The 23,656-nt window shown below is 40.4% G+C and overlaps 1 gene segment (V, D, J or C); it reads right to left on the reverse strand.

Moving 5' to 3' along the window:
• The window catches only part of LOC103121418 (immunoglobulin heavy variable 1-46-like), a 35,405-nt gene extending 12,308 nt beyond the window's left edge, over positions 1–23,097 (reverse strand). Inside the window, 1 exon segment of the V gene segment in view lies at positions 23,052–23,097. Coding sequence covers positions 23,052–23,097 — 46 coding nt within the window.
• Between the last annotated feature and the right edge of the window lie 559 nt (positions 23,098–23,656).

The following is a 23,656-nucleotide window of genomic DNA, read 5'->3' on the forward strand; positions in this document are numbered from 1 at the left end:
ATAACATCACAGAGCTCCAGAGACTGGCAAAGACTTCAGTCTATCATTACCCTGGCCACACCCCCTCCTTGGGTGGGGGGAGCTGCTGTGAGCCAGGAATCCAAGCCATTTTTTTAAAGGCTAATGTTTCCTTTTACTAGGACTGTGTGTTTTTAGTGTAAGTCTGTGTGCTTCCACAACAAATTTGGCATTTGTTTGGAACTATAATCTTCTGAGAAACATTTTCATTAATGTGTGTTAACCGTTTAAGTAACTGAAGTCTGTTTAAGTTTAAAGTAAGATTTAGTTAAGCCAAATATGCTTTAAAGATCCTGACTCACAGAGATGGCACACCTTTGCCAGACTCTGACAAAGATTTAAACTGGACATGGGCATCCTTCAGCCCCTCTCATAAGAGGGAACTCAGCGACTGCTCGGTTGACAATGCACATCCTTTAAGTAATAAAGGCCCAGCCCAGGAACCAATTCACCACCCTTTCCTCCACTCCAAGTAGAAAAGAGTGAGCAGGTGGGGGAGCACTGGGCATATGGGAACTCACAGTGTAAAAGCAGCCAGCTGGGGCAAGTGGAAAGTGCAGATTCATAGCCTGAAATTTTGTGGACTACCCCTGTTATAGAAGGGGGTCACTGGTTTTGACAATATGAATTGACAAAGATTTATACCGGAGTAGACAAAACCAATTTTGAGACAAAGGTAACTCCCTCAGCATTGGGAACTTCTTCCAGGAACATGAGTAGGAGGCCTGATACAGGTTTTCCAAACACAGGATTCCCAGGTGTCGGAAGACCCAGACTAGACTACTGGACACTTTCCTCTGATAGTCGATATCAGCACCAATGTATTAGGTAGATATTTGCTGGAATCTCTAGATGTGGTAATATGCTCAGACACCTCTGCAGGACTCTGGTATCACAGAAGTGAGAATTCTAAATCTTACCAGCACCCCCAATACTAGCTGTCACTGTTTGTAACAAAAATGCCCACTTGGATTGGTTTTCTAATGACCCAGTCTGGGTAGAGCAGTGGCCTTGCCAGGGAAAAAATTAAACATGGTGTTCCTGGCCTGATAAAAGATTTAATCTTTGGCAATTCTTGATTTGACACAATTATTCAGTCTAATATTATTATTTCAAAGAAATGTAAAAGTAAAAGATTATTTTAAATATTTAAGCTATGAGGCTTATCTTAGCTATTTACGTCAAATATCAAAATCAAAGTGTGAAATCTATTAATAAAGTCTTATACCCACCCTTGCTCATAGCCACTCCAAGGGTGTGATAGCTTTGTGATAAGTAAAGATCCTAACAACAAACTAAGTTGTAATAGTTTACTTAAATTGTTTAAGTGATTTTCAAATCATGCTAAAGAAATAGTAATCATTTTATCATGTCAACAAATTAGATGTTGACTTTCTATAGTATAATAGTATACCTTTGTTTATTAAAAAAGGCCTTCTAAAATCATATGAAGGTACTTAAGCCAATTTTAACCATTGAGTCATCAATTCTAGTAAACTTCTAACTTGATACAAGTTCTCTTCCTCATAAGTAAATGATTATAGGTATAGTCTTCACATGAAGAGCCAACTGCTCATATGGTAAGATTTTAAACAAAAAATGTTTCCTTTTCATGTATTTTATTCATGGGTGTGTGCTGACTCCTAAAGTCACTCATATCCTTAATTTTTATATACTTCCCTCCTCTTTCACAAGCCTCTTAATTTTTAACTCTTGCCTTGCCATAGTGAGAGCACTTTAGTGGCTCCTCCTTTGTTAATTTAATTAATACACCTGCTATTCAAACATTAGGGGTTAACCCTCTTGGCATAAAAGCCAGTGCTCTCTGGCAGACTGATGTGACTCACTTGCTCATGTTTGGTAAACAAAAATATGTTTTTGTCTCAATTGATACTTTTGCTAAATCCATGTAGACTACAACTCAGACTGAAAAAAGCTCAAAAAAGCTTATCAGCTACATGCTCTTCTGTTTTGCTTCAATAGACATACCCATTCCATGTATTTTTGTTCCATTTAGAACATTACTCTCATTACAGTATTCCCTATACTATAACCTTTAGGCTCAATTAAATAACAAAAAGGGGGAATCCATGACCAATATTCATTTGGCTAAAGTGTTAATGGAGTAACTACACTAAACATTCTTAATATTTACAAAAATTCTAACTGTCAACCTATTATATCTCATTGGCAAAGCCACCCACCCTTCCAGTCATGGAGACATTTTTTTCAATGCTAGATGTCCATATATATATTTTTATAATTCAGGAAGTTGTCTCACAGATGCTGATTATTATGGTGGATGCTATTATTGGTCTTGTAAAATCCACGGAGTCCCTGTTGGCGAAGTCTTTACCAGAAAGGGCACCATGCCAGTATATACTCCAGCCAACCTCACCAGCTTACCTAAGTCCTTTCTACTCACCTACCACCACTTACCTTAATTCCTCTCTACAAAGAAGCCATTGGCTCTGACTTCATTCTTACATGTCTATTGACTTCTTCCTTTTCTCCCAGTGTTCTTCAATGTTCAAGGAACCTCACCTTGACTTCTAATGTGTATGCACCTCCTCTGTTTATGTTCTAGTGCAACACCAGCCTATATTTTCCTTCTGTACCTGGTCCTTGTCTCCTAGTTTCCCTTGTTCCACAGATAACCCTCTATTAAAGAAGAATTCCATCAGCTGACATCCCACCCTAGGACCAGATGTTCTATGTTTCTCCCCCTTGTCATCGGTATAGGACTGACTGCTTCCCTTGGGCTTGCTGGTGGAGATTTGGGACAATCTCTCTACACTGCTGCACTCATTGAAAATCAACTTCAACATTCCATTGACTTCACCTTTGACAGCTTGGAGTCTCTCAAGAGACTGATAAAATCCCTTGCCACGTGGTACTGCAGAATCGTTGCAGTTTGGACTTGATTTTTGCTTATCAGGGTAGAACAGGGTATTTAGGATTAAAAGAAGAATGTTGTTTTTTCATAAATGAAACTGGATTTGTAGAACAAAATTTTGATACTTTGCACAAACTTAGCTGTGATATTAAAAATTCCTTTTCCCCTTTTCTTTTTCCCCTAACTCTTGGTTTTATACTCCTCTAACTTCTTGGCTTTTGACTCTCCTAGGCCCCTTGATGGCTATTATAGTTCTGTTAATAATTGCTCCTTGCCTCATTCAATTTCTCAAAAAAACACATACATGAAATTATCAATGTTACAGTTCAAAGGGTTTCTGTTCATCCTTACACTGCTATTCCTATGGCAGATGTGACAGCCTTTGCTGACATAGATCCACAGACACTGTTCATTAGTAAAAGAAAATAAGAGGAAATGTGGAACTATGTGAAAGCTTTTTAGAGCTTAGAGGAGTTCTCCCATCCCTGGATGGAGGTCTGGAAAGACAACACACTTGTCAGCCTCTCTCCTTATAGAGATGAGCCAAGACAGAAAAGTCTCCCAGAATCAGTTTCTCCTTGTTAGTCTCTCAAGCTCACAGAAAGCCTACAAGCTTCTCACACTTAGTTTACCCTGCTAGCATCATGACAAATGGTTGCCTTCTTTAGGGTTCAAGGTTCACACATCCATCTCACCTTTTGATCATATAGGAGAACACACTCTATCATTCACCTCTCCAACACCAGACAGTGAAAAACCCTAACTTCTATTTCCTTGTGTTCTTTGATATCTATGATTTACATCAAGCTTTGTTTTTCTTTTTCTCTACATCAACTCACTGGTTTAACCCATATGCTTCTCATAAATGCCTTTTGATAATTAACTTGCCTGCATCATGGAGAATAATCATTTTGACCTTTGTGTATCACATAAATTCTTGTCGTACCAGCCCCCTACCATAGGGTCAAGCTGACCTTTAAGAAACCTGTAATTTCTGACTTATGTGAAAATGTTCTTTGTTTAACTCTCTATATGAACCTGTACCCACCTCCAAATAAATTATTGTTTGTACCAGAATACTCTCCGAGTCCTCCTTTCTGTACCACGTGGTCTCTGAGAGCAAGTGAGGGAGGATCAGGGACTTTCCCCCTGGCTGAATTCCCTCCACAGGAGTGTCAGCACAAAAGAACCCTTCTACACTGCTAGTGGGAATGTAAGTTGGACCAACCTCTGTGGAGAGCAGTCTGGAGAACCCTCACACATGGACCTTCCATATGACCCAGCAATTCCTCTTCTAGGGATATACCCCAAGGACTTCATAACACCCAACAAAAAAAGATATTTGTACACCCACCTATGTTCATAGCAGCACAATTTGTAATAGTTAAAACCTGGAAGCAACCCAGATGCCCAACAATAGATGAGTGGCTGAGAAATCTGTGGTATATGTACACAATGGGTTACTATGCAGCTATTAATAACAATGATCCCACATTCTCTGACCCATCTCGGATGGAGCTAGGAAGAATTATGTTAAGGGAGCTAAGTCAGAAAGATAACGATGAGTATGAGATGATCCCACTCATCAACAGAAGTTGAGAAAGAAGAATAGAAAGGGAACCTAAAAGCAGGATTTGACTAAATCTGGAGTAGGTCACCAAAGTAAAAAACCTGGGGTGAGGTTGAGGGTGGATATTCACCTTCTTGGGGTGGTGGAGGTGGCGGGGTGCTGTGGGGTGGGTGGGTTTGGACACATTCTTTTGGTGGTGGTAATGGTGTTTATGTACATTACTATTAATTTATAGTCATGTAAATCACTATTTAATTAATATGAGAGAGAAAAAATTGACTATGTCTCAAACTTTTTTTTTCCTCCAGGGTTATTGCTGGGCTCAGTGCCTGCACCATGAATCCACCACTCCTGGAGGCCATTTTCTCCCACCTTTGTTGCCCTTGTTGTTGTAGCCTCATGGTTATTATTATTACCATTGTTGATGTTGTTCTTTTTTGGATAGGAAAGAGAGAAATGGAGAGAGGAGGGGAAGACAGAGAGGGGGAGAGAAAGATAGACACCCGCAGACCTGCTTCACCACTTGTGAAGTGACTCCTCTGCAGGTGGGGAGCAGGGGGCTTGAACCGGGATCCTTACGCTGGTCCTTGAGCTTTGCGCCATATGCGCTTAACCCACTGCGCCACCGCCCAACCCCCTGTCTCAAACTTTTTAAAGGACAGATTGAGTCTTTTTAATAGATAGGCTGAGTCTTGATATGTTGACTCTCTCAAAAGCCTAGACCAGGGAGAACAGAAGCAACCAGTGGCACAGCTATATACAAATAATGTCAAAGGACATAAATTATGGTGATTTGGGTAGTATACTTCTGGTACTCATGTGAGGTGCCTCGCAGCATAAGGTAAGCCAGACTGACCTCTTGTGTTAACTCTAGTTGCTAACAACAGGGAGAGACCAGGGGACAATTCATACCAAAACCAATCCAATATATTGTGCAGAAGACAGGGTTTAAATAGCAGAATGGAACAAATGACATTTTTAACATGTATCAATAATGATGGGTTCCCTCATGGTGAAGGATCTAAGGAATGAAGAGAATTGATGGGGTAGAGGAGAGTTCAGGATAATTAGTGGCTATTGAGTTAGAGAGTTAATTACCTGAAGGTATTTAGAAAATCATGTTAATTATACCAGTAAAGGAGAGGTATACAGAGAAAAAGCCTTAAGGCAGAATATTGATATATGGAGTATATGTGATCAAGGAACAAGGAAATGGAGAGTGGGCCTTACCATTATTCTACTGACAGGGCAGGATGATGGAGAATAGTTTGTATGTGATTAAAGATGGTGAACTTATAGTGAAGGAAACCGTTTGGTTTGTAACAAGGGAATGAGTTAAGTGTTGTGGGGGTGTAGGTTTTTGTGATGCTTGGGAGACTGACAAGGGGAAACTTGGTCAGGAAAGCTTTTCCCTCCATGCTTAACCCCTGAAAGGAAGAGGCTGACATGTGGGGTATCTTTTCAGACATCCATCTTTGTGGGCCTTCCCCTCAGTGTGGATCAACAATGGTAGGGAGTGTTCCATTTTCTAAAGGGAGGTTGAATATAATACTACACCTACCACCTGAAATCAGTTCAGTTTGGAATGTTCCTAGCTGTGACCATAGAATGCAAGCTTAGACCTACAGGGATGCAGAGGTGACATAATATCCTGACTAAATATGGGTCCCAGATCAAACTGGTGGGGTTTACAGTTTATAATACTTATACTTTTCACATATTTGGGAAGTGCTCTCTTCCCTGGGACAGCTGAATTGTCCTTTTTCCAGCCATGACATCATCTCCCCAGAGAATAACTTGGTTCCATATGCATATTATATGTCAGGCTGAGGCAAAAACTAGTAAATTCATGGCCCGCTTGGGATATACTTAAACTATAACCACTAGGTTTTTCCAAAACGGAGACCCCAAATCATCATCTGCAATATTCTTGCCTTTAGGTTCATAATTAGTAAACAATTTGTTCTGCTTTATATATTAACTCTTTTTCACTACCAGGTTGATGCCAACCTGACTTCTCTGGGCATACAACACCACCAATGTGTCCTGGAATCCAACCTCCCCTATCCCCTTCCCCACTATGAAAAGAGAGAGACAAGCTGGGAGTTTGCATTGACCTGGCAATGCTCATGTTCTGCGGGGAAGCAATTACAGAAGCCAGCCCTTCAACCAACTGCATCCCATAATGATCCTGGGTCCATACTCCCAGAGGGATAAAGATTAGGAAATCTATCAGGGGATGGGATGGGATATAGAGTTCTGGTGGTGAGGGTTGTGTGGAATTGTACTCACCTTATCCTATGGTCTTGTCAATATTTCCATTTTATAAATAAAAAAATAATCCTCCAGAGCTGCTGGTGAGAATGTAAATTGGGTCAACACCTATGGGGAACAGTTTAGAGAATGCTCAGAAAGCTTGAAATGGAAATATCCTGTGACTTAAGAACTCTACTTCTGGATATCCCCAAGGAAACAAATAAACCCATCCAAAATGAAACATATATACTTATACTCATATCACCACAGTTTTTAATAGATAAACCTAGAATCAACCTAGGTATTCAACAACAAATGAGTAGCTGATAAAAGTTTTGGTCTATACACACAAGGGAATGCTACTCAGCTATTAAGAATAATTAATTCAGCTTCCTCACATTATCTTGGATTGAGTTTGGAAGAATATTGTAAATTGAAATAAGTCAGAAAGTTAAAGATGTATGTGGGATTATTTTAGTCATAGACATAATTTAAGAAATATGAATAGAAAGGGAAACACAAAAGAGAACTCAGACTGGGATTTTCTCTAAATTCTGAGATGTTTGGAGTGTGGGAGGTTTTCAGGTCTTAGTGTGTGATTGTGGAGCAGCATATAGGCTTGGGTTGAGAGTGTTTTTTCCAGAAAACTGAGAAATTAAGCACATGTACCAACAATTATACTTACTGTGAACTTATTCTAGACTACGAAATCTCTTTTTATTTATACCCACAGATATAATAAATATGGGTTGGGCTTGTATTTAGTTTGAGGATTACATTTTTTTGTAATGTGGATGCAATTCAGGCCAGCCCATCAACTATAGCCCTAGTCAGGGAGTCCTGAAATTCCCAAGCAGACATGATAGGCCTATGCCTAGAATAAATCCCCCTACCCAAGGTTACTAGTCATCTCTATCAGGAACAACATAATAGACCCCTTTGTGGGCCCCCATAGGACCTTGCCCTCAATTGGATCAACAAAAGTAGAGAATGTTTCATCATCTAAAGGGAGGATGGACAACATACTGTGTGCTCCACTTGAGAAAGATGGGTCCTGAAACTGGGTCATCTTGGAATGTCCTTACTCATGACCATAGAATGTGAGCTCACATCTACAGGCATGCAGATGTCACATAGGCTCCTAAGCTGAATATGGGCCTTAGATCACATCAGATCAATGGGGTCTACAGTCAACAATATTTATATACCTTTCTCATATTTGGGAGCAACTCTCTTCCCTAATACAGCTATCTGGTCCTTTTTCCAGCCATGACATCATCTCCCCAGATAATAACTTGGATCCACCTGCATATCAGATTTCAGACTCAGGTAAAAAAAAAAAAAAAAGAAGCAAACAATCAAACAAACATAAAAACAGAAGTATAATCCTGAAACCTTTGGAATATAACTACAATAGGCCTACTAGCTATCTACAAAACAGAGACCTCCTCAAATCTTTATCTGCACTTTTCCAGCCTTTAGGTTCATGATTAGTCAACAGTTTGTTTGGCTTGATATGTTAACTTTCTTTTCAGCCACTGGGTTCCAGATGCTACCATGATGCCAACCAGACTTTCCTGGACAGACAATCGCACCAGTGTGTCCTGGAGCATCACTTCCCCAGAACCCTGCCTCACTAGGGAAAGAGAGAGATAGGCTGGGAGTATGGATCGACCTGCCAACACCCATTTTCAGTGGGGAAACAATTACAGAACCCAGACTTTCCATCTTCTGCACTCCACAATGACCTTGTGTCCATATTCCCAGAGTGATAAAGAATAGGAAAGCTCTCAGGGTAGTGGATGGGATATGGAGTTCTTATGGTGGGAAGTGTATGGAGTTTTACCCCTCTTATCCTATGGCTTTGTTAAAGTTTACTTTTATAAATAAAAAAATACACAAACCAATATTATGCATGCACAAATAAAATTGGTTTAGTTAAAAAAACAACAACACAGGGAAGAGACAAATCCTTCTTTTTTTTCTTCTTGATTTCCTCTTGGATATAGAGACCTGTCTTTAATCTAACTGGTTTAAAAACTTCAACACTAGGATGAATCTGACAATTTACTGTCCTGATTACTAATCTCAGAGTTGAGGTCACCATGACAGAAACACATTATTTCCTCTTAAATGTTTATCCTCTTCCAGAAGACAGTTAACCAGGGAATCACTATGAGTCCAATACAAGACTCAGTAGTGACACCTGTGATTTGTAAATGTAAACTCTAGTATATGTGCTGTCATAAATTTTATGCTTGTGAACAAATATGATTCTCCTTAGGAGAACATTTCATCCTCAGAGAAGATCGGACACATCTGAAGGAGTGATCCAGATGCAGTTACACATGGAGTGCTTCTCCTTCACCCTCACTCCCCATTCTATTTGTCCTGCACAGAAACATACAGACAAAAACATCCCAAAGTTTATTACAATGGGATTATCCATATGATACTCACTTCCCTAACCCCCACATCACTGCTCAGCTTTGTTTTATGTTGAAAAGGTACACCCATATTTCAACACACACACACACACACACACACACACACACACACACACACACACACACACACACACACACTATAACCACACTATTAAACATCCAAGATAAATGAAACAAACATCATAAATAGCACATTTGGGAAAATGCCACACTTTATAAATGTATTGGCACTCATTTTATTTTCCATCTTATCTCTACTTGAAAATGTTATCATTTGTAATGAAATGAACTTGGGCCCTCTTCTTTTTTTAAATTTTTTTAATTAAGAAAGGATTAATTAACAAAACCATAGGGTAGGAGGGGTACAACTCCACACAATTCCCACCACCCAATGTCCATATTCCACCCCCTCCCCTGATAGCTTTCCCGTTCTCTATCCCTCTGGGAGCATGGACCCAGGGTCATTGAGGGTTGCAGAAGGTAGAAGGTCTGGCTTCTGTAATTGCTTCCCCGCTGAACATGGGCATTGACTGGTCGGTCCATACTCCCAGTCTGCCTCTCTCTTTCCCTAGTAGGATGTGTCTCTGGGGAAGCTGAGCTCCAGGACACATTGGTGGGGTGTTCAATCCAGGGAAGTCTGGCTAGCATTCTGATGGCATCTGGAACCTGGTGATTGAAAAGAGAGTTAACATACTGTTGGTATGCTTCTAAAAACCCCTTCTGTTTCATTTGGTTTAAATCCTCCCTGCTTAACACTGCATTCTATTTACATAACACTGTATTCTATTTACATAACCTCTGTTAACAAGCACCACCTTCCTTCCAGGGCATTGGTGGTTTAGTGGTAGAATTCTCACCTGCTACGCCCCCTCTCCTTGTCATACCCTAATTTTCACCAGTCACTTTTCTCTCCACCCTCTCTGTGTCACATCCTGTTCCCGCCCTACTGGGCTAGTATATTTATAAGGACAAGATTGTCTGTAGTTTTGAGTTTATCTTAGCTTGGTATAGATTGTGCTGCGTCCTGCATGAATAAAGAGATACTGCATACAACCCAGCCATGAGTCCTGGGTCGTCTGTCTCCCATCAATGAAGATCAGCCCGACATATGGTGCCTGAACAGGGACTGACATAGGCCCTGAAACAGGGACCGGCACCGATGTGGGACCTAACCTGCCCATCGCCCAGATAAGTAAACTTGGCTACCCATCCACCATGGGTTGCCTTTCTACTTATGAAGAGGTTTGCCAAAGCCTCTACTGTTTCATCATGAGACAGTTACTCTGTCACTGGAACATTTTGATCTGGGACACACTTCAGTTCCCTGACTGGGAACTTTTGTTTCTTGTGACCATAATCATAGAGCTTGGGAGTAGCACGGAGATTTCTCCTTGGACTTTCTGGATTCCCTCTTCCATGTTTCCCGAGGAAAAGGACTACATTTTGCTCCGGGCCACAATTTGGTTCTTTATGACTGTCGTAGACCTTGGGATATGCATGGGGATTTCCACTGGGACGTTCTGGACTTCTTCTCGCATGTTTCCCATGGAGAAGGACTACTCTAATTTGAGGAGCCTTCTCCAGTACCCTGGCAGTCCCCAAGAATGGAGACACGTGGTTAGTTCTACTCTCCTGATTGGATTCTTTCTTCGATGGGAAGACACTTTTAAAAATGGGTGCCTGAAGCAACCCAGCAGGAACAGTCAGAAGCACCCTAAATGGAATTTCGAGGAGCTTTTTGGACTAGGACGCCCTCCGGGGACTCATAATGATACATGGTAAGATCTGTTTCATATGAGAGTGATTTAAATGACTGAATTTTTGTATGACATTGACTTAAAAAAAATGCTGGACTCAGCCATGATTTCTAGAGACATCCAGAAACAATCCAAAAAAATTTTTTTTCCCTCCTTTGTTTTCTTTTTTACGTCTTGGCATAAATCTGAAATGTTTAATCCTGAAACGGTATGAGCTATGGGTGGGGCAGATAGTGCAATGATTATGTTAATTATTTTCATGCCAGAGGCTTTAAACCGTGGTTCTTCTGTGTACCTTTCCACATTTTATTTAGTTTAAACTGTTTAAACAAACCTTAAAATCATACTAGAAAGGATTTCCAATTATAATTGAGTTATCAATTATAGTAAACTTCTAATCTGCTACAAGTTTTGTTTGACAAGTAAGTGAATTTCAGCTGTCAAATCTTCACATGAAAAAACATCTACTCAAATCCTGTTCTCTGACATCACCCACAAGATGGAATGACTACAATACACCCCCAGAAACCAATGATGTGACTTGGCACGACCTGAAGAAACAGATTCACAGACTCCAAAGATCACTCTCTACAGAAAAGCAGAATTCTGGTGGCCGACATTCCCCATTGAGACAGACATGCAGCGTTTCATCCCTTGGCATTTTCTTCTGTGGTCACCTACTTTGGACTGACACCTCCATCGGCCTTATTGGTACTCGCTGCTGTGTTTCTCAAAGACTAACTTCAGCCAATTGCCTTGAGACTTTATAGACCATGTCTCCTTGCCTGCAGGATCTGTCCCCAGAGGCAGAAAACTCCCCCTCCTTATTAGGTTATGCCCACAGAGGTAGGAAATGCCCTTTGAGGCAAGAGATTGCCCCCAGAGGCATGAAGCGCTCCCAGAGGCAAGAAATGCCCTTTAGCCTGCTAGGCCTTGCCCTTTGAGTCAAGAAACGTTCCCCTTGGCATCACACTGGTTATTGCTGCTCGCCTATTTTGTTTTCCTTGTCTTATGCCAGTTCTTTTGAAAACACCTGTACGATATAGGTTTCTGTTCACCCCACAATCCTGATACTATGGCCATTAGTTAAAAAGAAAGGGGGAATTGTTGGTATGCTTCTAAAAACCCCTTCTGTTTCATTTGGTTTAAATCCCCTTTGCTTAACACTGCATTCTATTTACATAACACTGTATTCTATTTACATAACCTCTGTTAACAAGCACCACCTTCCCTCCAGGGCATTGGTGGTTTAGTGGTAGAATTCTCACCTGCTCCACCCCCTCTCCTTGTCATACCCTGCTTTTCACCAGTCACTTTTCTCTCCACCCTCTCTGTATCACATCCTGTTCCCACCTTACTGGGCTAGTATATTTATAAGGGCAAGATTGTAGATTTGAGTTTAGCTTAGCTTGGTATAGATTGTGCTGCATCCTGCATGAATAAAGAGATACTGCGTACAACCCAGCCATGAGTCCCGGGTCGTCTGTCTCCCATCAATGAAGCTCAGCCAGACAACATACAAAGCCAAACAAATTGTTGAGCAATCATGGACCCAAAGCTTGGAATAGTGGAGAAGAAGTGTTAGGGAGGTACTCACTGCAAACTCTAGTGTACTTCTGCTTTCAGGTATATATTTTGCAGCAGTTTATGGATATGTGTGAACATAAGCTCTCTCTCACAGAAAGTGGTGTATATCTAGGGTTTGGACTTTGTTAGAAAGAAAACCACCTGAGATGAAATTAGAGTGTACTATAAAAGGAAAGGTCTCACTCAAGTAATGAAGCTGAAGGGTTGTCATTCCACACGTAAAGTCTCTGGAAACAGTCTGAGGTGAAGCGTGTTGAGGTGGCAATGGTTGCGTTGGTTAGGTTGTGATGGGTGGATGCAATATTATTTGATATGGATTGGGAGAGGCATATGGGAAAGTGGGCCCTATCCAAGGGTTCCAGGACTGGGGGAAGTAGGGGATCAATAGTGGAGATGTGAGGTTCCTGCTGTCTTAGGGTTCAAAAAGACAATTGATAGTTAATGTTATCATCACATTATTTGGTAACTGGGTTAACTTTGAAAAGTCCTTTTGTTATGGTTTGCTATACATTACCCAGTATCTTGTATATAGCTGTGCTATTAGATGCTTCTAATCTACTTGGTCTAGGCTTTTGATAGAGTCCGCATATCAAATACACAGCCTATATATTAAAAAGATTCAGTTTGTGTTTTGAAAAACTTTGAGACATACAATTGATTTTACCCCTCTCATATTAATTAACTAGTGATTTATATGTCTACATTTTGCTAGGAGTGTACATAAACACCATTCCCATCACCAAAAGACTGTGACCCATCCCTCCCACCCACTCCCACCCCCCACTGGCCCAGGAAGCTGCATGTCTACCCCTCACCACAGGGCTTTTACTTTGGTGCCCTACTTACAATTTGGTCAGGTCCTGCTTTTAGTTTCCCTTTCAGATCTTCTTAGTAAACTTCTGTTGATGAGTGGGATCATCCCATACTCATCTTTATCTTTCTGACTTAGCTCACTTAACATAATTCCTTCTAGCTCTGTCCAAGATGGGTCAGAGAATGTGGGTTCATTGTTCTTGATAGCTGCATAGTATTCCATTGTGTATATATGCGACAGCTTGCTCAGCCACTCATCTGTTGTTGGGCACCTGGGTTGCTTCCAGGTTTTAGCTATTATGAATGGTGCTGCTATGCACATAGGAGTACACACCTCTTTTTGGTTGGGTGTTGTGGAGTCCTTGGGGTATAACCCCAGGAGAGGAATTACTGGGTCATATGGAAGGTCCATGTCTAGCCTTCTGAGAGTTTTCCAGACTGCTCTCCACAGAGGCTGTACCAATTTACATTTACATTCCCACCAGCAATGTAAAAGGGTTCCTCTGTCCCCACATCCTCTCCAGCATTTGTTGCTGCTGTCCTTTTTGATGTATGCCATTCTTACAGGAGTGAGGTGGTATCTTAGTGTTGTCTTAGTTTGCATTGTTCTGACAATCAGTGACCTAGAGCAGTTTTTCATATGTTTGTTAGCCTTGTGGGTCTCCTCTGAGGTGAATGTTTTGTTCATATCCTCTGCCCTTTTGTTTTTTTTAAACTTAAAAATTTTTTTTTTATTTTTAAATTCTTTATTTAAGAAAGGATTAGTGAACAAAAGCATAAGGTAGGAGTGGTACAACTCCACACAATTCCCACCACCCAATCCCCATAACCCACCCCCTCCCATGGTAGCTTTCCCATTCTCTATCCCTCTGGGAGCATGGACCCTGGGTCGTTGAGGGTTGCAGAAGGTAGAAGGTCTGGCTTCTGTAATTGCTTCCCCGATGAACATGGGCGTTGACTGGTCGGTCCATACCCCCAGTCTGCCTCTCTCTTTCCCTAGTAGGGTGTGTCTCTGGGGAAGCTGAGCTCCAGGACACATTGGTGGGGTCTTCAATCCAGGGAAGCCTAGCCAGCATCCTGGTGGCATCTGGAACCTGGTGATTGAAAAGAGAGTTAACATATGAAGCCAATCAATTTGTTGAGCAATCATGGATCCCAAGCTTGGAATAGTGGAGAGGAAGTGTTAGGGAGGTACTCACTACAAACTCTAGTGTAATCCTTCTTTCAGGTATATATTTTGCAGTAGTTTATGGATCCGTGTGCACATAAGCTCTCTCTCACAGAAACTGGTGTATATCTAGGTTATGGGACTTTGTTAGAAAGTGAACAACCAGAGATGAAATTAGAGTGTACTATTAAAGGAAAGGTCTCACCCGAGTAATGAAGCTGAAGGGTTGTCATTCCAGACATAAAGTCTCTGGATACAGTCTGAGGTGAAGCATGTTGAGATGGCAATCATTGCTTTGGTTAGGTTGTGATCAGCGGATGCAATATTATTTGACATGGATTGGGAGAGGCATACGGGAAAGTGGGCCCTATCCAAGGGTGCCAGGACTGGGAAAAGTAGGGGCTCTATAGTGAAGATGTGAGGTTCCTGCTGTCTTAGGGTTCAAAAAGACAATCAATACTTAATATTATTATCACATTATTTGTTAATTGGGTTAACTTTGAAAAGTCCCTTTGTTATGGTTTGCTGTACAGTACCCAGTATCTTGTATATAGCTGTGCTATTAGATGCTTCTAATCTACTTGGTCTAGGCTTTTGAGAGAATCCGCATATCAAATACACAGCCTATATATTAAAAAGATTCAGTTTGTCTTTTGAGAAACTTTGAGACATACAATTGATTTCCCCCTCTCATATTAACTAACTACTGATTTATATGTCTACATTTTGCTAGGAGTGTACATAAGCACCATTCCCACCACCAAAGGACTGTGACCCATCCCTCCCGCCCACTCCCACCCCCCACTGGCCAAGGAAGCTGCATGTCTACCCCTTACCACTGGGTTTTTACTTTGGTGCCCTACTTACAATTTGATCAGGTCCTGCTTTTAGTTTCCCTTTCAGATCTTCTAAGTCAGCTTCTGTTGATGAGTGGGATCATCCCATACTCATCTTTATCTTTCTGACTTAGCTCACTTAACATAATTCCTTCTAGCTCTGTCCAAGATGGGTCAGAGAAGGTGGGTTCATTGTTCTTGATAGCTGCATAGTATTCCATTGTGTATATATACCACAGCTTTCTCAGCCACTCATCTTTTGTTGGGCACCTGGGTTGCTTCCAGGTTTTAGCTATTATGAATTGTGCTGCTATGAACATAGGAGTACACACCTCTTTTTGGTTGGGTGTTGTGGAGTCCTTGGGGTATAACCCCAGGAGAGGAATTACTGGGTCATATGGAAGGTCCATGTCTAGCCTTCTGAGAGTTTTCCAGACTGCTCTCCACAGAGGCTGTACCAATTTACATTCCCACCAGCAATGTAAAAGGGTTCCTCTGTCCCCACATCCTCTCCAGCATTTGTTGCTGCTGTCCTTTTTGATGTATGCCATTCTTACAGGAGTGAGGTGGTATCTTAGTGTTGTCTTAATTTGCATTTCTCTGACATTCAGTGACCTAGAGCAGTTTTTCATATGTTTGTTAGCCTTGTGAATCTCCTCTGAGGTGAATGTTTTGTTCATATCCTCTGCCCTTTTTTGGATGGGGTCATTTGCTATTTTGGTGCTAAGTTTGCTGAGCTCTTTCTATATTTTGGTGATTAGTTTCTTGTCTGATGTCTGGCATGTGAAGATCTTCTCCCATTCTGTGAGGAGTCTCTCTGTTTGTTTAATAGTTTCTTTGGATGTGCAGAAGCTTTTCAATTTGATGCAGTCCCATTGGTTTGTTTCTGCTTTAGTCTTCCTTGCAACTGGGTTTGATTCATCATAGATGTCCTTGAGGTGTAGGTGGGAAACTGTTTTACCAATGTTTTCCTCTAAGCATTTGATTGTTTCTGGTCTGACATCCAGGTCTTTGATCCATTTGGAGTTGATTTTTGTTTCTGTTGAGATAAAGTGGTTCAATTTCATTCTTCTGCATGTTACAACCTAGTTTCCCCAGCACCATTTATTGAAGAGAGCCTCCTTTTCCCATTTAATCCTTTGGGCCCCCTTATCAAAGATTAGATGCCCCTAGGTGTGGGGATTTATTTCTGGGCTTTCAATTCTGTTCCACTGGTCTGTGTGCCTATTTTTGTTCCAGTGCCGTGCTGTTTTGATGATGATGGCTTTATAAGATAGTTTAAGGTCTGGGAGTGTGATGCCTCCATTTCTGTTTCTTTTCCTCAAGATGGTTTTGGCAATTCTAGGTGTTCTCAGGTTCCAGATAAATGATTGTAGTGTTTGTTCTATTCTCTTAAAGAAGCTTGGTGGAACTTTGATGGGTATTGCATTAAATTTGTATATGGCTCTGGGGAGAATATTCATTTTGATGATATTTATTCTTCCAATCCATGAGCATGGGATATCTTTCCATTTCTTGTTATGAGTTTCTATTTCCTTGAGTAGCGACTCATAGTTTTCAGCATACAAGTCTTTCACTTCTTTGGTCAACTTTATTCCTAGGTATTTGATTGATTTTGCTGAAACAGTAAATGGGAGTGATTTCTGGATGTCTTCTTCAGATTTAGTGTTTGCATGAAGAAATGCCACTGATTTTTGTACATTGATTTTGTAGCCTGATACCTTGCTATATTGCCTAATAACTTCCAGTAATTTTCTGCTGGATTCTTTAGGTCTTTCTATGTATACTATCATATCATCTGCAAATAGTGAGAGCATGACTTCTTGCCTTCCGATCTGTATTCCTTTGATTTCTTTCTCTTGCCTGATTGCTATGGCAAAAAATTCCAATACTATGTTGAAGAATAACGGTGACAGTGGACAGCCCTGTCTAGTCCCTGATCTGAGGGGGAATGCTTTCAGCTTCTGTCCATTGAGTATGATGTTGGCTGTAGGTTTGCTATATATAGACTCCACTATCTTGAGGAATTTCCCATCTATTTTCCCATCTATTTTTTGTAGAGTTTTGAGCATGAATGGGTGTTGGATTTTCTCAAAGGCTTTCTCTGCATCTATTGAGATAATCATGTGGTTTTTGCTTTGCTTTTATTGATGTGGTGAATGACTTTGATTGACCTATGGATGTTGAGCCAACCTTGCATTCCTGGGATGAATCCCACTTGGTCATGATGAACAATCTTTTTGATATGTTGCTGTATTCGGTTGTCCACGATCTTGTTTTATATTCTGGCATTAATGTTCATCAGAGATATTGGTCTGTAGTTTTCCTTTTTTGTTCTGTCCCTATCAGCTTTTGGTATCAGGGCGATGTTGGCTTCATAGAAGGTGGAAGGGAGTATTCCTGTTTCTTCAATCTTATGGAAAAGCTTAACAAGTGTGGGTACTAACTGTTTCCTGAAAGTTTTGTATAATTTGTTTGTGAAGCCATATGGTCCAGGACTTTTGTTGTTGGGGGGGATTCTTAACAACGGTTTCAATTTCTTTGTCTGTGATTGGTGCATTTAGATTTTGTAGTTCTTCTTGGTTCAGTTTTGCAAGGGCATATGCTTCCAGGAATTGTTCCATTTCTTCCAGATTCTCTAGCTTGGTGGCGTATAGTTCTTTATAGAAGTTTCGCAGGATTCTCTGGATTTCTGTGGTGTCAGTTGTGATATCTCCACCATCGTTTACAATTCTATTAATTTGAGTCTTCTCTCTTTTTTGTTTGGTGAGTCTGGCTAGGGGTTTGTCAATTTTGTTTAATCTTTCAAAGAACCAACATTTGGCTTCATTGATCTTTTGTATGGTTCTTTTATTTTCGATGTTGTTTATTTCTGCTCGAACTTTAGTGATTTCTGTCCTTCTGGTTGCTTTAGGGTTCCTTTGTTCCTCTTCCTCTAAGTCCTTGAGGTGTGCAGTAAGGCCGTTCAATTGAGCTTCTTCTTGGTGTTTAATATGTGATTGCATGGCTATAAGTTTCCCTCTCAGTACTGCTTTAGCTGTGTCCCAAATATTTTGATAGGTTGTGTCTTCATTTTCATTTGTTTCCAGGAACATTTGAATTTCCTGCTTGAGTGAGTCTCTGACCCAGTGGTTCTTAAGGAGTATGTTGTTTAGTTTCCAAATTCTGTGACTTTTAATAATTTTCTGTTTGTTGTTAAATGTTAGTTTTACTCCACTGTGGTCTGAGAAGATACTTGGGATGATTTCAATGCTCTTGAATTTATTGATGCTGTCTTTGTGGCCTAACATTGGTCTATCCTTGTGTATGTGTTATGTGGATTTGAAAAGAAGGTGTATTCCAGTTTTTTGGGGTGAAGGACTCTGAAAATGTCCAAGAGGTCTAGTCTGTCAATCTCTTCATTCAGTTCTCTTGTATCTTTATTGGTTCTCTGCTTTGTTGATCTGTCTAAGTGTGAGAGTGGGATATTGAAGTCTCCCACTATTATTGTATTACTATTGATGTATTTTTGAAATTCTTTCAGTAGGTGCTTGAATTATTTAGATGGTCCCTCATTGGGTGCATAGATGTTAATAATTGTGAAGTCTTCTTGGCTGATTGATCCTCTAATCATTATGTAATGTCCTTGCCTATCTTTTATTACTTTATTTAATTTAAAATCTATTGTGTCTGAGATGAGAATGGCGGTTCCTGCCCTTTTTTGTGGTCCGTTAGCCTGTATGATAGTTTTCCATCCTTTCACTTTAAGTCTGTGTTTATCTTGTTGTGACAGATGGGATTCTTGCAAGCAGCATATGGTTGGGTTATGTTTTCTGATCCATCCCCCCACCCTGTGCCTTTTGATGGGTGAGTTTAAGCCATTGACGTTTATTGATATTATGGATTTAATGTACTGTAGTGCCGTTGTTCAAAAAAAAATGTTTGCTCTGATATTGCAAGTATTATAGTGATGTTCTTGTTTATAAGAGGTCTTTTAGAACCTCTTTCAGGGCCGGCTTGGTGATGGTTTCCTCCTTTAACTGTTGTTTGTCTAAGAAGGTTTTGATCCCTCCATCTATTTGAATGAAAGTCTAGCAGCATATATGATTCTTGGTTGAAACCCTTTTTCATTCAGGGCTCGATAGATATCTTGCCATTCCCTTCTGGCTTTTAGAGTTTGAGTAGAGAAGTCTGCAGATAATCTTATGGGTTTTCCCCTGTATGTGACTTTTTGTTTCTCTCTTGCAGCCTTTAGGATCCTCTCTTTATCCTTACTTCTTCGCATTCTGACTATGAAGTGTCTTGGTGTCTTCAGTTCTGGATTGATTCTGTTTGGTACTCTCTGGGCCTCTTGAATCTTGATGTCCTTTCTGTTATGCAGGTCTGGGAAGTTTTCTTCTATTATTTCCTCTAGGATGTTTGCTTCCCCTTCCTCTCTTTCTTCCTCTGGCAGGCCAATTATACGAATGTTACATCTTTTGAGATCATCCCATATGTCTCTGTTGTTGTTTTCAGTGTCTCTCAATCTCTTCTTAAGCTCTTTCGCCTCTTTCTTCGTTTTCTCTAACTCATCCTCTGTCTCACTAATTCTGTTTTCTGCTTCTGTTAGTCTGCTTTCCCTTGCCTCAGCTTCTTTCTTCATTACAGCTATTTCAGCTTTCAGTTCTCTAATTGCCTCAAGATAATCAGTATTTTCCTTGGGGGTCTCAACTGTTGTTTCCCTAATACTGCCATTCCTTTCCTCCAATGTTGTTTTCATTTCTGTGATTAATAAGTTTATTATTGCTTGCATACTTTTCTTATCTATGGTTACTTCTGGCTGATTTGTAGTTTCTTCTGGGCTCTTATCTTCATTCATTGGAGTAGCAGTTTTATTTGTTTTTGTTATACCCATTTTTTGATTTATGTGTTTCCTTTTTTATGCTCTGTTGTTCCTCAGTTGTTGTGTCTTGAGTACAAGTAACACTGTACTAAATACCTTTATGACAATTGCACTCACTAACCTCAGGAATTACAGTAGCAACTGAAGCAAATATTGAAGCAGTTTAATCGTTACCAGTTATCCAAACAATTTCTCCAGTCCGTGAATAAATAGTAACCAAATCTCAGTGAAGAAGAAAGAGAAAAGAAAGAAAGGATAGCAAGAATAGACAGTTATGCAAATCTACTATCCACTGTATATTCTAGGGGTAACAAGAGGGGAAAGGGAACTAGAGCAGAGATACACACATAGAGAGTCCACTCTGAGTCAGGTTTCTTCCCCAAAATAATTCACAAATTCAGAAAGGCAAAGAAGAAGGAAGAAGTGTATGACAAGATAAAAAAAAAGAGGCAAGAGAGAGAAAAGGGAAAAGATAAGAAAAAGAGCTGTAATTAAAGAACATTGAAAGGAAATTCCCAAATGTGTATCAGTGCATTCAAAAATGCACACTGTTTGTTGGTGTGGGGGCTGGAGGCTGTGACTTTGGAAGCTGTAGGATTAAGGAAGAAAAGATGACAAGAATGAGAAAAAGAAAAAAAGAGAGAGAGAGAAAAGAAAAAGGTGAGAAAAAGAACAGTCATAAAAGGGCGGTGAAAGGAAAGTTTTTTTATGTATTTATTTTTAATTATTTAATTAGCTATGCGGGGTGAGGTGGGGGGGTTGGCTACTTAGAAAGAAAAAAGGCCATAGGTTTCAGAAGTGTATAGACTTAGAATTAATGATACTCCCTGGTGGGACAGGAATTTGGTAAAGAAAAGGAGCTCCTAGCAGGGTATCCTGCTAGGAGCTGGTCCCCAGGGATTGGTTATGGGGGTGGGAATGAAGGAGGTATGCTTAGAATTTAGAAGGAAGAAAAAAAAATTTTCCTCTTTTTTCCTACTCTAATTCTTAACCCAAATTAAGTTATAGTCACCTCCTTAGTCTAACCGCTAGAACCCCTTATTGGCTAGCCTACTAAAGGCAGAAAATCCTACCGTTTCCAGGAGATGTGGTCAGAGCTCAGCCACTAGCAGCTTCTCAGTCCGCCATCTTCCGAGAACCTGGGCTCTCTTCTATATATTTTGTTGACTTATGTTATTTTCTGTGCAGTATCTTACTAATTTGATGTAGCCCCTATTGGTTTATTTTTGTTTTAGTTTCTCTTGGAACTGGACATTTGTAATTGAATATGTATAAAAATTAGGCCTATTTCTCTGTGTCTTTGAAACTTTGATTGTCAGAAAAATGCAAACAAAGACAAAAATGAGTTACCATTTCACCTCTGTGAGAATGCCTTCTTCATCTGCTGGTGAAAATTCAATTTGTTCAAACTCTATGGAATCAGTTTGTAGTTCTCTCAGAAGTCTGTGAATTAACCCACCATATGCACTAATACTTATGTTTCTGGATATCTCTAAGGAACTAAACATACCCATCCAAAATGATATGTGTACACCTATGTTCATAGTATCACATTTATTTTTCCTTTTTTATTGAAGATTTAATAATGGTAAATAAAATATGGATGAGAGGGGTATAATTTCATATAATTCCCTCCACCAGAGTTCCATGTCCCATCCTTTCCTTCATAAAAATATTCCTATTTTTTTTTTCTCTCTGGGTTTACGGACCAGTATACTTTATGGAGTGCAGAAGGTGGAAGGTCTGACTTCTGTAATTGATTCTCTGCTCAGCTTTAACCTTAGCCATTGGCAGGTGTATCTATATCCCAACTCTTTCTTTTGCTCCTTTTAATTTTATTTCTTTTTAATTTTAATTTTTTGTTAGCTTAGGAGTGAGTGAGGAGGGTATCTAAATCTAAGTGGACACTATTTTGTTATGAATTTGATACTGACTCAATAAAGACTATTGCATATTTTTGCTTTCAGGTATATATTTTGCCACAGTTTATAGATACATGTGAACATATGCTCTATCTTATGGAACCTGGCCTATATCTAGGTTTTAGGACTTTGTAAAGAAGTGAATCTCCTGGAATGGAATTAGAGACTACCATGAAAGGAAAGGTCTTATTTGAGTGATGAGGGTGAAGGGTTGGCAAGCCATGCCTGATGTCTCTGTACACAGTCTGAGATGAAGCATGCTGAGATAGTACTTGTTGCATTGATTAGGTTGGAATCAGTGGATGCAATACCATTTGTCTTGACTTGAGAGAAACATGAAGGGAAGTGAGCCCCACCCCAGAGGTTCCAGGATTGGGAGAAACATAGGCTCTGTAGAAGAAGTGGGAGATTCCTGTTGTCTTAGGTTTTAAGAAGACAATCGATAGTTATTGCAATAATCACATTGTTTGGCAACTGGTTTAACTTTGAAGAGTACCTTAGTGAGGATTTGCTGTATTAAACACACCCTCACCATATTGGCACAGTAATAACACTGCCATGTCCTCAGAACTCAGACTGTTCAGCTGCATGTAGGCTGTATTGGAGGGTGTGTCTGTAGTCACAGTGGCTCTGCCCTGGACTTCTGGTCATATACTGTGTTACTATTATATGGATAAATCCTTCACATCCACTCCAGGCCTTTTCCAGGGGCCTGCTGCACCCTGTGCATGTTGTAGCTGGTGAAAATATATCCAGAAACCTTGCAAGAGATCTTGACAGATGTGCCAGGCTTACTCATCTCAGCTCCAGACTGGGTCAGTTGTATCTGGGAGTGGACTCCTGTGGGGAAAAGAAAGCAGTGGATACAAGCCCTAAATTGACTCTGGTCCCCTTTTCCCTCCAAGGACTGGGGGCTTTACCTGCAGCCACTGCCACCAGAAAGAGAACTCTCAAGCTCCACTCCATGATAGAAGGTGTGATCTGAAGGACCCTAGGGAGGTGGTGGTTGTGGGTAATGTTCTTAGAACACCTTGGTCTGCATTTCACCCCAGAGATCTGAGGTTATTTGCATATTAATAAGACAAGACTTGCTCATAGTTCAGGGTCTGCCTTTGCTTAAGTCAGAACTGGGAAATAGAATTGATCAGTATCAACACAATGAGAATTTCCAAATTCTTACCCTCTTGGAAGTCAAGGGCCATTTCCATGTCCTGAAAGGCTATGCACAGGGTTGCCACATTAAGGATCAGTCTTCTTCAGAACAGACTGCCTGTTAGAACTACACTTTTGAATGACATAGACAAACTGAACTTGCTATTGTCTATGACACCTGAGTGTCTGCTTCTGTTGTTTTTGCCGGGCTGGCTTCACGGGTGGGTAACAGACGACCAGGGACTCATGGTTGAGCTGTAGGCAGTATCTCTTTATTCATGCAAGACGCAGCACAATCTAAGACAAGCTAAGCTAAACTCAAGTACCCTAAAACTCACAATGCTATCTTTATATATATTTGCCAAGTAGGGTG

The sequence above is a fragment of the Erinaceus europaeus genome, chromosome 14 (genome assembly GCF_950295315.1).
Source record: "Erinaceus europaeus chromosome 14, mEriEur2.1, whole genome shotgun sequence".
Taxonomy (NCBI): Eukaryota; Metazoa; Chordata; class Mammalia; order Eulipotyphla; family Erinaceidae; genus Erinaceus; species Erinaceus europaeus.